General features: G+C 35.2%; 1 protein-coding gene across 1 annotated transcript in view; it reads right to left on the bottom strand.

Moving 5' to 3' along the window:
* Positions 1-791: 791 nt before the first annotated feature.
* LOC127988467 (uncharacterized) overlaps positions 792-16107 on the bottom strand; it is a 29396-nt gene continuing 14080 nt past the window's right edge. Inside the window, exons 2-8 of the mRNA XM_052591227.1 lie at positions 4582-4902; positions 4386-4496; positions 3608-3955; positions 3149-3454; positions 2238-2549; positions 1746-2051; positions 792-1073 (exon numbers count right to left, since the gene is read on the bottom strand). Coding sequence (XP_052447187.1) covers positions 1012-1073; positions 1746-2051; positions 2238-2549; positions 3149-3454; positions 3608-3955; positions 4386-4496; positions 4582-4902 — 1766 coding nt within the window. The 3' untranslated portion in view covers positions 792-1011. The remainder of the gene's footprint in view (positions 1074-1745; positions 2052-2237; positions 2550-3148; positions 3455-3607; positions 3956-4385; positions 4497-4581; positions 4903-16107) is intronic.

Consider the following 16107-nt stretch of genomic DNA (forward strand, 5'->3'; position numbering starts at 1 on the left):
AAAAGTTTAACAAAAACTACGTTTAGGGCCCTATGAAATTTTTTATTTTTTCTTCACTATATTGCAAAAACAGTGCAAATTATTCACAAACTACATACAAAACGAGTGAGAAATATTAAAAGTGAAACAGAAAAAAATAGTGCAACTATCTTTATGAACTGTATAATTATATAATGATTTACATAGTATGCATAATATAAATGATCGATCCATTGGCTGTATGTGTCAGAATCGATTTTACTGGGACAACGCCTAATGAACCAAGAAATAAATTCCAGTGCTTTATCAGATATGTACCACTGTTTCATCCTTGTTTTTTATTTGTTTTATGTCAAAGTACTCTATCGAGTGTTTTTTGTGCTTATTCGGAGAGTTTTCTCATGCAAATGTGTTATTGTGTGTTTGTATTCATGCACTCACGACAGACTTTACTTTCACTTTGTTTTCGTTCATTTTCCAAAGCAGTAGGTTATGTTAAGTAGCCTAGTAGTTCAAAAGACTACTTATTGGTTTAATATGGGAGAGTTTGAACAAATCTGGGCAAGGGGGTGGGACTAAGCATCAATAATCATTTCTGTTTGGCTCAGAGGAACGAAAGCATTGGTTTCTTCTGACAAATCAATGTTGTCAAAATGCGATGACGTAATCATGTACACTATGGCGCCTCTAAGCGCTAAGATCAATCGTTGTCGGGAAACCCAGCCCAGAACTTTACACACAGGCAAACACGGCATGTGTAACGCAGGAAAGCGCGTTCCTATAGTCTAGTAAAGTAGTGTAGTTACCAGTATTATTAGTGTAATGCGTTACTTTATTTCGTTACCCAAAAAAGTAATATCGATACTGTAATCAATTACTTTGTAACTCGTTACCCCCAACACTGCACATATGTAGTATATTTGTGTGATATACTTGTATATAACACTTATGTGTATGTACCATCTTACAAAATGTGCAATACTCTATAAAACCGTTCACAGTTATTCTCAGCTACTATTTCTTTCGCGAGTTTCATTTCTGTACCAGGGGGATCCCTTCCTGCTCAGGCCCAAAGTGTGTGTTTCTTTCACTCTCTGCAAGAAAACAAAGAAATCACAGAAGGTTACAGCTACATTAAATGCTAGCATGAACAGATAAGCAACACAGATGATAGTGTTTGAAACCGGAGAGGAGTTATGAGTGGCAGTGAAGCAACACAACCAAAGCTGGTGATACTGACCATATGGCGTATGTCTAGATTATATTCATACTATAGTGTTTATTCTGTTAACTTTGCAAACTCTTAAAGGGTTAGTTCACCCAATAATCAAAATTATGTCATTAATAACTCAACCTCATGTCGTTCCAAACCCGTGAGACCTCCGTTCATCTTCTGAACACAGTTTAAGAGAAGACAATGCTAAATAAAGGTATAGTTTTTGCTATTTTTGGACCAAAATGTATCTTCGATGCTTCAAAAAATTCTAACTGACCCTCTGATGTCACATGGACTACTTTAATGATGTTTTTCTTACCTTTCTGGACATGGACAGTATACCGTTCATACAGTTTCAATTTACGGACTCTAGGACTAAATCTAAAATATCTTAAACTGTGTTCTGAAGATGAACGGAGGTCTCACGGGTTTGGAACGACATGAGGGTGAGTCATTAATGACATAATTTAGATTGTTGGGTGAACTGACCCTTTAAGATCAAATCAATTGTACACAGAGGCCACATAACTTCGATCAACATGTTACTCACCACGGATGGTAAGTCTGAATATCTTGTATTTGGTTTCTTGGCGGCAGATGACCTGTAGTTTATAAGCTCCAGTGTGTTCAGTTCTGGTGTTTGTAATGGTCAGAGATCCAGACTCATAATTCAGACTCAGTTTGCCTCTGAATCTCCTGTCAGCATCATCATAAGTGGAGATCTTTTCCTTTGTTTCCCCTTTAGCAAGTGGGCAGTCTGCAGGTCCAAACATCCACAGCACAAGGTCGTCTTCTTGTATTTCAATATCAGCGTTCAGCGTGACAGAATCTCCCTCCAACCCAGACACAGTCTTCTCTTTATTTTGTCCCAGCACCACATAAAAGTTAAAAACATGTACGGTATAACAATCTGACTGCTACAGTTACAGTGAAAAAGCTAATTTTCATTAATTCACTTCCTCACCCAAAACCATTATAATTGTTAACATTCATCAAAACATATTAGCTGAACATTTAATTGTTACGGCATCACATAACTCACCATGAGCAATAACCATGAATCTCTTGCATGTGCTCTTTTTGCCGCTGGTGATTTGAAGTGTATAAACGTCTGAATGAGCTCTGCTGATGTTCCTGATGGTCAGATCTCCAGTTCTCTGGTTTAACTCCAGTCGGTCTCTGAATCGACCATCAGGACCTTCATTAAATAAGGTCTGATTGGTGGCTCGGTTGAGTTTGGCGATTAAAATGTCTTCATCACTAAACTTCCAGAGTATCGTGTCATCATTCCTCAGCTCAGGAACATCAGTTTGTAGAGTGACAGAATCTCCCACTGTATGTTTCAGCATATTCACTGCACAAAGTCACAGAACAACATAGGACTGTTAATGTGCAGCTGAGTGATACAGTGTATTGAATACTGATTATAATTGTTTTTGTTTTTTGGCACTCAGTGATCTTAACCTGAAGCGATTGAATGACAGCTTAAGTAATAATAAAATAAGCACTCTTTGGATAATTTGCAGATTGAAGTTTCATTATGCTGCTAGACAAGCAGTGCAAACTGGGATTGAGTTTGAAAAAGCAGTGACTGTGAGTCAAAAATCAAAATAGATCTGTGCATTAAATCTTGGAGTATAAATGCAAACTAATATTTCTCCCACTTGTTCTCACTGTTGCCAGCTTTCAGTGGAAAGTAGCTAAAGCCTGCTCGAAAAGTTGCTAAATGTCAATAAATGAGGTCATATACTAATTAACATATATACATTCTGCCTAATGTCAGCCTTTTATATGTGTTTGCTTCTCTTCTACTCTCTACACTCACATACTGAATTTTGATATAGCCAAATGTAAAATATTTGCTTGTTTCTCATATTTTTATATTGGTACCTTTAAGTTAATCTTCCAGCTTATTGGTTATTGTTTTAAAATATATTATTTTGAGTTACTTACAGCAAACCAGAACGTTGAATTTCTTGTAGGAGACTTTATTTCTGCTCTTGATCTGCAGTTCATAAACTCCAGAGTCAGTGCTTTTAGTGTTCAAGATTGTGAGATCTCCAGTTTGTTCATCCAGCCCCAGTCTGCCTTTGAATTTCTCATCGTTAACATTGTAGACACTGTTGTCACTGCTCTTTCTATTAACTGTGGCTATGATGGCATCTTCAAACGTCCACTGTATCTCTTCATCTTCCTGAAGTTCAGTGACACCGGTCTGCAGATGGACAGGTTCTCCCTCCGTGATTTTTTGTGTGTCCTCTTCATGTAAGAGAAACATGAATATGTTTACATGTAAATCGGCAGATTAACAATTTAACATCTACTAAAAAGCTTAAAAGAAAAAGTAATATTTGTAGTATGAAGGATATTATAATAAAGGATATTTGAAATATATAAAAAAAAAAACATCACCTCGTACAATAACTTTGAATCTTTCAATTTTAGCCAATCTCTTCAATTTAGTCAGTCTCTTAATTTTAGTCAGTCTGCTGCCGGTGATCTTCATCTGATAATCTCCAGAGATTGGGATCCTGATGTCGCTGATGGTCAGATCTCCAGTCTGATGGTCCAGCTGTAGCTTGTCTCTGAATCGCTCATCATCATCGGGGTATGAGATGTTACTGCCATTTTTGTTGATTTGAGCGATGACTATTTCTTGAGGTCCAAACATCCAGAGCACTTCATCGTCTGTCTGAATTTTAGTTGCACCTGTTTTCAGCGAGACGGGATTTCCCTCCGTCACTGACATCGTTTTCTTTTCTGTCTCAACATCAAGTGAATGGAGAAGATGTAAAATGTTTTAACAAACATTTAGAAGAACATGAAAAAGCTTGTACATGAATGAGCAAAGATGAAAGGGTTAACTTTTCTGTAAAATTTAACTAAACATACTGGAATGCTAACAAGTTCATTTACAGCCTATTTTGCTCTTTGCTGTAGTGCTGCAGGAGGAAAAACTGCAGTCATGTTCATTTATTTGGAATACCAAGCCACGTTTGCACTGCCCTAGGAAGATTGTGTTAGCAATTATAGAAATTATCTAGCTGCGCATGTGTTTTTTAATGTGCGTATTGTTGATCAGCCACAAAACTTTCCACTCCCATCAGAGCTTCTTGCTAGGTTTAGTAAATATGGCCCTAAGACCTTTATATGCCTCTCTATTGCTATATTAGCTGTTGATAACACTTACCTTTATGTTTACAGTATCTGAGCAGACAAATCACACACAGAGGTGCAACCACAAACAGCGGGACACAAATGGGCCAGATATAACCAATGGACAGACCCGGTTCTGGAACGGCTGAAGAGAGACGCTCATTAGAGTAAGTAAAAAACATGTAGGATTCCAGTATGAGGAAAACACTCTTTTAATGTGAACTACGTACCAACAAAAACATTGAATCTCTTGTAGAGTGTTTCTTTACTGTTGGAGATCTGTAGTTGATAAACTCCAGCGTCTGAGGTTCTGATGTCTCTGATGGTGAGAGATCCCGTCTGGTTTTCCAGATGTAGTCTCCCTCTGAATATATCATCCGAATTCAGTGTGATCTCATGAATCTTAATGTTCATTTCAGCTATAAGACTGTCTGGATTTGTAGGTCCAAATGTCCATTGTATTAGATCGTGTTTCTGTGAATCAGTAACACCAGCGTGTAGAGTAACAGAATCTCCTTCTTTCTTGTTTTCTAACCCGGCAAAAATCACATCTGGAAAACAAACGGGAGAGAGGAGTAAGGAAAAGAAACATAAAAAATAGTGTTCAAATATCTGAGCTACTCACCGTGGACAGTAACACTGAATGTCTTGAGGAAAGTCTCGTTGCTGATGATCTTTAGATGATATTCTCCAGAGTGTTTGGTTCTGATGTCACTGATGACCAGAGATCCGGTCTTATTGTCCAGCTGCAGTCTGTCTTCAAACCTCCCATCTTCAACATCGTATAATGAGACTGTCTGAGTTTTACCATCGATTTTAGCAATGATAGTGTTTTGAGATCCGTACATCCACATCAATAAAAATATCCTCTGTATTTCAGTGATATCAGTGTGTAGAGTGAGAGAATCTCCCTCCTTCACTGACACTTTTTCAATGTCCCCAAACACACCTGCAATAGAAACCGAAACAGCTTATTATATATATATATAGTAAATCAGTACACTACATTATTACTTTAATAAATAATTTAGGATGATACCAACTGTTAATACAGCCCACAAAATAATACAGAATAATTGTCACATGTTTGTTCCAGTTCTCCTTATATGGTCATGTTTCCTGTACCTGTTCCCAGTTGTGTGCCATTGTGTCATGTGTTTAAATAGTACTCCCTGTGCTCATTTCCTCTGCAGCTGTTAAATGTCCTTTAGTTCCTATGTATGCCTGTTAATGATTAAATGCTATATCTTGAATTCCCCTGCGTCTCCTCACTCCTTCCTGAGTGTCTCGTGACAGAACAGCAAACCAAGTAACTTAAGCGGCACCTCTTTTTTAATGAAGTATTTCGTTTTGTATTTTCCCGCTTGTTCTGCCACACTTAAATGGAAGAATGGGTAATGTTCATTACACTGGCTCAAGCGAGCACAGACCCCATCAACTTCACGAGGGCGTTCATGCCACTTGTTCTCACCAGCTCCCTCGAGGGGGAAACCCTTTTGATGCTGTTAAAAAGTGAAAGTGACATACAGCCAAAAAAAGTGAAAAAAAGTGAAAGTGACGTGACATTTAGCCAAGTATGGTGACCCATACTCTGAATTTGTGCTCTGCATTTAACCCATCCGAAGTGCGCACACAGAGCAGTGAACACACACACACACTGTGCCATGGCCTCCCGAGGCTCCAGGTAACACAGGAAACACATCATCACAGGGCAGGATGAGATGCACGATATGATTTGACATTTTTACCAACAAATCGGCTTTTTTCTGAGATACTTTTGTCTGAGTCACAGTGCGCGAATGGAAGAGTGTAAACTATAGACTTAAAAACATAGACGTAGTGTCCGTGACATCACCCGTAAGTTCCTGAACAGTGTTTTTGAAGCTCACAGTAGGCAGAAAATGGAGAAAATGTCCTGTATCAAATAAAGGCCCACCTTCTGAAATCCAAAATGTGTTGTGATTGGTTAGCTGGGCCAGTCTGTGTTGTGATTGGCTCCACTCGGCGCCTAGTCAGGAAATGTCATGCCTCTTACAATAGCAGCTCAACCAAAGTCTCATCCCTTTCGCTGATATTTGAAATATCACAAATCCAGGAAGATAGGCGTTGTAGTCCAAACAAGTTGTTTGTTGTAGTTTTTGAAAAGTGATTTCTGTTAAATAAAATCTCTCCTTTTGAAAAGGGCTTTGTAACTTTGCAAATATTTTATGCTCAAACAGCAACATTACAGACTAACTTAAGTTGAAAAGATGAACAGTTAAATGGATGAGTTGTAAAAATATATAAATTCACCCCCCTCAATGTTGTCATGAAGGGCCAAATCTATGACGCCGTTTTAGTGCTACGTTGAAAAAAAAAAACCTAAGATAACGAGATTAAAGTCGTAATAATATGATAATAAAGTTGAAATACTTTGATAATAAAGTCCAAATATTAGGAGAATAAAGTCGAAATATTACGAGAATGAAGTCAAAATACATTGAGAAAAAAGTCTAAATACTACGAGAATAAAGTCTAAATACTACGAGAATAAAGTCGAAATATTGTGATAAAGTCGAAATACTTCGAGAATAAAGTTAAAATATTGCGAGAATAAAGGCGAAATATTATGAGAATAAAGTCATAATATTACAAGAATAAAGTCATAATATAACAAGAATAAAGTCAAAATATTACGAGAATAAAGTCATAATATTACAAGAATAAAGTCTAAATATTACGAGAATAAAGTCGAAATACTTTGAGAATAAAGTCGAAATACTTTGAGAAAAGTAAAATAAAGTCAAAATACTTTGAGAATAAAGTCAAATACTTCGAGAATAAAGTTTAAATACTTCAATATTAAAGTCGAAATATTGCGAGAATAAAGTCTAAATACACTGTTAAAAATCGCTGTAAAAAAACGGCCAAATTTCGACAGTAACATACTGTTTTTCAGTAAAACAGTGCATTCTGGGTAATATTCATCGTTTTCGAGAAGGTAGCCTGCTGCTATATATCGTAAATTAACAACGTTCAAAGTCGACACTCAGCGGCTGTGTTTCAAATCACACCCTACTCCCTCATTCACTATTCCCTACATGAGTTTACTAATATAGTCCACCTAACAGAGAGAATGAAAACTAATGAGTGAATTCAGACAATGATCAACAGCTGCTGTTAATGAGTAGAATCACTGAAGAAAAAAGAAACAAGACAAACACAAGAAATACAACTGACTTCAGCCACAGCTTTAGATGAAATCAACTGAAGATTTAAACAATCAACAAACAGCTTTATCAACTTCACTCATTACTAACCGGACTGACTTTATATCTATCAGATCAGAGATCAGAGATCAAAAGATCTTATTGAGAATTACAGAGGTGTAGATGATAATCTTAGTTTCGTTTACCATCACCATTGTGGAGATCAGTGTTTGCTTTAGTTGGGCTCCTGACCCTTGACTTTTGTACTTCAACTTTTGTTTCATTGCTATATTTATATCTTTATGATGCATCTGTTACAGCAGTATTAATTTTGATAGTCAAGTGATTATGGTTGTTTCTAACAGGCATGATCTACTAGACTGACTTAAAGTGTTGCTATAATAATCAAATATTAATTTGGTGTTGAAATATTTGAGTGAATGACACTTAAATTTTGTAAGATTGAAAAGTAGTGTGATAACCAGTATTTATGGATTTAACGACTAGTTTTAGTTAAAAAGTATATCGGGCAGCAGTCCCCACAACACTCAAAGAGAGACATCAACAATCAGCATATGAATCTCAACAATGGTGACAATCAAAAGGTTCATGATGCAATGCATGCTGGGTACCAGCACAGGATAAAACTCATCCATGATTCCCAGCATGCATTGCGGCATGAATAAATTATGCCCCTGAATTGTTCACTTATTTTCTTAAATTCTTATGTGCTTATAATTTTGCATTTGTTTTAAGTTTTAGTAGCATGTGTTGTGATGTTCATAACTGATCTGTTCATTTATTTTGTGGATTGTCACCATTGTTGTGATTCATACGCTGATTCTTGATGTTTCTGTCTAAATTTCAGCAAAGGTTTTTTTTTTATTATGAGTGAAATTATCTTAACAGTCTTTCATAACTAATGGCTCAGTAGTGTTCCTTCTCATGCTGTAGTATCAATAAGAGAAGAGACATGGGATTAGATCAGAAATAATAGTATTTGTTCTTGTCAATCTATAAACAACAATATCAGATTTTTTTTCTTCTGTGTACTTTTGTTTTGCTATAACAGGTTCCAAAGGCGCATTGTTACAGCATGTAAAAAAAAAAAAACCTTAATTGTTGAAAAGTCACGTTCAAGAGCCCAACTAAAGTAAACACTGATCTCCATCATGGTAGTGAAAAAAACACCTAAACCTATTTAACTCTCCATAAGTTCTTCTGTAGACATCTGACAGAAATAAAGTCAGTCTGGTTAGTAATGTGAATCTGGTCAGATCTTGAGAGATTTGATGTATTCTTTTATTCAGTTGATTTCATCTAAGGCTGTGGTTGAAGTAATTTGTAGTTCTTGTGTTTCTCTTTGCTTCAGTGATTCTGCAGGTGTTTATCACTTATGCTCAATCATCAATTAATCACCGAATTATCTCATTAACTTCACTGATTCGGTGTTACTCTAACACTCTGTAGTGTGCACACATTATAAGTGTTAATTTAAAACTGAGGATTTTCTTGTGGGGTTTAAAGGGTTAAAGATTTAAGATGAAGAAAAAACAGCATGAAACATAATTTAACAGTAATAAACTGTAATTAATTTACAGGAAACAAACTGTAGAAAAACAGTTATTTACTGGCACCCCTGCTGCCAGTAAATGACTGTTTTTCTACTGTTTCTTGCCGTAAATAAATGTTTGCCAGCAAAAAAAGTGTTTTTCTACAGTTTGTTGCCGTTAAGTCAAGGAAAAACAGTAATATACTGTAAAATGTAAACGTCAGATTTACCAAATAAAAAAAAAAAGTTAATTTAACTAAAATATTTGTGAACATCCATAGAAAAAAAATTAGGCAGAGTCATACACTGATAATGAGAGTAAATACTGAACTTGACTGTATTAATGTGTGTTTGCACAAGAGAGATCGTTTAGTTTAATGTAGTTTGGTTGTTCACTATTGTGCTGGAGAGTAGAGCCTGTGCTTCAGTCAATGATGAGCCACAAATTCTGATCTTCTGCTGCTTTATATGAACACAGTAAATGTGGAGTCGCTGATACAGTGATGATCTCTGTGTTAAGTACTTCAGCACATACATGTGTAATACAGCTGACAATGAGCTGCAGTGATTTAAATAAAAGTCATGTATTTAGTTACTTTATTACTGCACATTAAGTGTTTCCATCGTTATATTAAGAAATATTCCTTCTCAGTGGACTCAAATGAAATAAGTTCATAGTACTAACATCGTAGGAATGCTAGTTTTAAAAACTCGAACTGTTTGAAGCAGTGGGAGTGGAGTTAATTTCCATGGCAGAATTTACGGTAAAATACTGTTAAAAAATAAGAGCGGTAAATTAATGGTTAAGAGCTGTAAATTAACAGTACTTTACTGGCACCCCTGCTGCCAGAAAATTACTGTTATTTAACGGCAAACTTTTTTACAGTGTACTTTGAGAATAAAGTCTAAATATTACGAGAATAAAGTCGAAATACTTTGAAAATAAAGTCGAAATACTTTGAGAAAAGTAAAATAAAGTCAAAATACTTTGAGAATAAAGTCAAATACTTCGAGAATAAAGTTTAAATACTTCAAGATTAAAGTCAAAATATTGCGAGAATAAAGTCAAAATACTTCGAGAATAAAGTCTAAATATTACGAGAATAAAGTCAAAATACTTTGAGAATAAAGTCAAATACTTTGAGAATAAAGTTTAAGTACTTCAAGATTAAAGTCAAAATATTACGAGAATAAAGTTGAAAAATTGCGAGAATAAAAAGTAGAAATACTTCAAGAATAAAGTTGAAATACTTTGAGAATAAAGTCGAAATACTTTGAGAAAAGTAAAATAAAGTCAAAATACTTTGAGAATAAAGTAAAATACTTCGAGAATAAAGTTTAAATACTTCAATATTAAAGTCGAAATATTGCGAGAATAAAGTCGAAATACTTTGAGAATAAAGTCTAAATATTACGAGAATAAAGTCGAAATACTTTGAGAATAAAGTCGAAATACGTGAGAAAAGTAAAATAAAGTCAAAATACTTTGAGAATAAAGTCAAATACTTCGAGAATAAAGTTTAAATACTTCAAGATTAATGTCAAAATATTGCGAGAATAAAGTCGAAATACTTCGAGAATAAAGTCTAAATATTACGAGAATAAAGTCAAAATACTTTGAGAATAAAGTTTAAGTACTTCAAGATTAAAGTCAAAATATTACGAGAATAAAGTTGAAAAATTGCGAGAATAAAAAGTAGAAATACTTCAAGAATAAAGTTGAAATACTTTGAGAATAAAGTCAAATACTTTGAGAATAAAGTTGAAATATTGCGAGAATACAGGTGAAATATTACGAGAATTAAGTCGAAATATTATTAAAAAATAAAGTCGCAATACTAAGAGAATAATGTTGAGATTAAAGTTATATTATTTTGAGAGTATAGCCTTTATTGAGCATGTAAATGTCCGGGATTGAGAGCACCGGGAGAGGTTGCAGGCCACTGAGATTTATTTGAATATTGTAGCTTCCGAGCGGCCCCAGCATGTTACTGGGATGAAAAAGAGTCTGTTTTAAGGACTCACGGAAACAGCTTAACATCACAAATATGATATTTATTAACAGACTGACCAGGAACAACTTTTTATCTTAACATCAGCTCACACACCCGATCGACATTCCTTCGGGGGCACTGTAGCTCTTTTATTTAATACACTACAGATATACGTACTATGTGGGATTATTAGCAGAAATCATGCCATGTTCCATGCTTGGAATTAATATTTCATATATTCCATTGCATTACTTGTAGTGCGCCAGTCACCCAATAGCAATAAGATCCGTGCCTTTGATAGACCTATTTTAAAGCAAAACAAATTATGTGTCTTACAATAATGTTTTTCAAGCTCTTTAATGATCAGATCGCTGTATTCATGTTAAACAATTCATTAAATTAAACCGTTTTCTTTGTGAAAATTCCAAATATGTGAAGATTTATCGTAATATTTTGACTTTATTCTCTATACATTTCGACTTTATTCTCAAAATATTGACTTCATTGACTTTATTCTTGTAATATTTCTACTTTATTCTCGTAATTTCAACTTTATTTTCATAGTATTTTATTCTCGAAATGTTTCGACTTTATTCTTGAAACACTTTGACTTTATTCTCATATTTCAACTTTATTCTTGTAGTAGGCCTATTACGACTTTATTCTCAAAACATTTCGACATTAATCTTGAAACATTTTGACATTATTCACGTAATATTTCGACTTTATTCTAAAAATATTAAGACTTTAATCTCGTAATCTTTGATTTTTTTTTTTCAATGTGGCATTAAAATGCTGTTGTACAAATCAGCTACATAGACCAAAATAATTTTTGTACCAGGCTGCTTTTTTTTTTTCTTCTGCTGTAAAGTTTGGCATTTTAACATGGGGAGTCCCTTTTGGAGACTGCCTCTAGCAGGCAGTGATTTGCAGTTTAGTAACGTCCTTAGTAGATTGTTGGCTCATATGAGAGAGAGCGGGAGGTTGTATTGCCGCTTTGTGTAAACACAAATAACCAGAGCCGGACAGTAACGGAATACATGTACTTGAGTACAGTACTTAAGTACAATTTTGAGGGATCTGTACTTTACTTGAGTATCATTTTTGGAGAGTACTCATGACTTTACTCAAGAACATTTGAGAGGCAAATATTGTACTCTTTACTCCGCTACATTTCTATCCATAACCACAAGTACCCGTTACTTCTTCTGCCCCGTCCACACGGAGACGGAGTTTACCCAAATCCGATCTTTTATTTTCTCTTGTCTCAAGATGTATACTACAACCACAAAACGATGTAGTATACATGCCAGACCAGCATGTGGCGCTGTAATTCTGTCACAGAGATGCACTTAAAATGGAGAAGAACACATGGACTCTGCTCATAAACCTTGTGCGTGGTAGGCTACACAAACGAACATGGAACAATACATTTATTAATCTGTGTTAATGTTAGTTAATAAAAAGACAATCGTTCAGTGTTTGTTCATGTTTTTGTTGCTGTTACATGACGTAGCGGTGTCTGATTAGGGGCGAGACGTGGGCTGATGACGTCATCATTTCAGAAACGATGGATTCGCTGTCCAAACAAAAACGCAAAGGCGGCGTTTTCAAATTTATCCACTTGTTTAAAAAAAACATTGGTTTCACTCTTCCAAAACACCTATCCGATAAAGAATTTGTGCGTATTCACAGAAATGCCTCTCTGTGGATGGAGGAAAAGGAAAAAAGAAAAATCTCGGAAACCCTGTCAAAAGTGATTGGATAGTGCAGGCGCCTCTGATTGGGACAGCCTATCAGCAATCACCTTTAGCTTTCTGCCAAAGACTTCATGACATTTGATTGAATTGAAGTACAGTACACACACACACACACACACACACACACACACAGATTGTGTGTGAGAATGGTGTTATTCAGCAGAATGTATTTTCTTCTGCCTTTGCCTGTATGTCAATGTGAGAGGAAGGGGCTTAATACTGTCACTCAATTGAGCTGAATAAAATTTTTCCTTCTTTGTACGCTTACCTAAACACAGCTGATTAGCTGATTTTCTTTAATTATTATTATTTTCTCTTCTATGCTGTATAACGCGGTCAGGTTCAGAGGTGTGTCAGAACATTGCCATATTGCCTTCTTTGCTGGTTTAGGTTTATTGATTTGATTGATGAAAAAACAGAGAAACTCACATGTACACACAATTGTTAGCTGAATTTTCTTTTCTGATATTACACATTAATGTAAGCTGACCATTTGCTTTGATGTTCCTGAGCATGTGGTGTGTTAAACGCAGTCAGGTTCAAATGTGGGTGCAAATTTTGAAAGAGGTATCTGTACTTTTACTCAAGTAATGAAGCTGTGTACTCTGCCTGCCTCCGTAAATCAGCACAAAATGAATAGAAATAATAATGTCTGAAGCAATATTAAGCAAGAATACAAATATAAATCTCTCCATGTTTATGCATTTTGGACTATAATCCCTTATTGACGCTATTCAATGAATGTGAACACAAATAAACCGACATGCGTGGTGAATTTCTATTCTTAACTTGACATAATACGAATTCATTATTTTGCACTCCTGACATAAAGTACTAAATTACGGTTACTGCAACAATGTTTCATCGAAACAGTTGTCAAATATCGAAGCTTGATTCTTTAATATTTCTACTGGTTGCAGTTTGTCAAGAGTGTAAACGTGCTGTCAAAGTAATGGGGACCTCGCCTATCTTTGACCGCAAAAGCTTTGTCCCAATCAACCAAAATGATGCTGCCTCATTCAATCAAACCGTGTTTTTCGCAGTTATTAAGTTTCTTAGTAGCCTAAAATGTTTAACTTCTTCATTTGAATATTTCAGTTTTATCAATAGCCTATCATAAAGAGTGGAAGCACACATTCCTTCGCGTTCACGCATCTGTTTTGGATCACAGACTTTGCGCTTTTGGTTGGAACTTTTTCTGAGGTTATAAATACACGATTTGAACTATTCGAGACTGGTTGTTTTTCGCTTCTTCTGCTGGTTATAGTCATGCACGAGATATAACAACATGAAACTGAAGGTACAGAAGAAATAAACCGAAATCAGCTTACCGTCCAAAATTAATACGAAAGAAACAAATAAAAAAACTTTCTTCATATTGTTGCAGGGTTCAAGACCATTATCCTGACTCGAGTTCCGGGTCCTGTCAGTCTGTCAAACAGTATGACGCAGGGCCGGAGAGGGACTTTGATCAGCCCTGGAATTTCATACCATAGACCGGTCCACCTTTGTTTTTTATCTATTATTCGCACGCATATCTCCAACAGGCTGTTGTTGTTGTTTTTATCAAGATGCCGCTGTCAGAGGAGTCAAAAGATATTTATGTCATCAACTGCCAGTTAACTTCAGAAATGGAAAATAAGTGAAAATTGTGGTTATGTAAAAAACGATTGTTTATACTTGTATAGGCTACTTGTAGAAAAAAAGTGTTTATTATTTAAGAAAATAAGGGACAGAATAAGGAATGCTCCTAATATGTGTACCGTACCATAATGTAGGCCTACAGTATATCTGCCTTATGTGCAATTATTTTAAAATTATTTTTAATGTCATACAAAAATGATATCAGCCTGAGTTAATTGTACCATAATAGAATTGTGACTTCATAACAAGTGTAGTAGGCTAATTTAGGAGCTAAAAATACTGTGAAATTAGAAATGGCATGGAATTTGAATGTATAACAACTGAAGGTCTATGAAACGTCAGTCAATAAATCATTCATAAATTCATGATTTTTCAGCCATTTCAATTAAAATTAACCTAAAATTGCTTGTATTACTCATTGTTGCATTTGGTCTGATGCTCCATGCCATGCTTAACTCCTAATATTGCAGCTGGAGTACTTGGCCCCATAATTGCTGCTTGCAGATATATTTTATTGTTTTACTGCCACTACCTGGTATTATAATGACAGTGCTCTTACAACAGTAGCTTAATACATGATAACTGACACTGAATGAGAATAAACACACAAAATAGAAACACAAAATGAAGATGATGCAATCAAATTTATAGGCCTACATTTATTTAGTAATAAATTTTTAAATGTAGGATTTTATTAGCAAATGAGATGTTATAAACCTTAAAATATATTTTACAATGCTAGAAACATTAATCTCATTATGGCTATGGGGTTTCTGCTTGAAAACACACTGTCATTCTGTTTTAGAAAGAAACTGACCACTGGAGTAAGGGAGAAAAATCAAACACACTGACCACTATCATACTCTTGGTTTGATCTTTATAACATATAATGGAGTGCATGCGAGGGATTGTGGGAAATGTAGTGCAGCGGTGATCATGTTAGTACATTAAAAACTGTTATGCATTACTTGTGAACAGCTTTTAAGCAAAATCAGCATTTGTCCACTAGAGGACTGACATGATCAGATACTAATACCAGTGGCTATGATTTTGGCAAGTAAGACATGCTCCTGGATCAACATCTTCTGATGATCCTGGATCAATATTATTGTCCAAAAATATAGACTTAACACGATCCCCTAAACCTAACCCTACCCATAATTTATTCCTAAAATCAGAGGGAAATGATAGCTGATTAACAAGGGTGTAGAAGCACTTAACTCTGGTTGTAAGCCAAAAACATATTTCATGATAAGTTATATCTCAATTCTGATTGGCTGATTGGAATGTTGTTCCAGGATCAACAAGGATGTTGATCCAGGAACATGTTGCACTTGGTGTAATCACACTCTCCTAATACCAGTAGCAGCAGTGTATCTGTATGTGACCGTTTATTCATCAAGCAGACAGTTTTATCTAAATGACTTCTAGATGAGAATATAGCAATGAAACGCAATTATTCCAAGGCACAATACAATAAAAGTAGCGGAATACCAAAATCATGATGATTTAAAGAGAACAGTCACTCAGGGCTCATTCAGTCAATAATAAACATAGCATTTTCTTATAAAGGACATGCAGTAACTAATAACACAGTACCTCCATATACCCGTCGTAT

Source organism: Carassius gibelio, chromosome B22 (genome assembly GCF_023724105.1).
Source record: "Carassius gibelio isolate Cgi1373 ecotype wild population from Czech Republic chromosome B22, carGib1.2-hapl.c, whole genome shotgun sequence".
In the NCBI taxonomy this organism is placed as follows: domain Eukaryota; kingdom Metazoa; phylum Chordata; class Actinopteri; order Cypriniformes; family Cyprinidae; genus Carassius; species Carassius gibelio.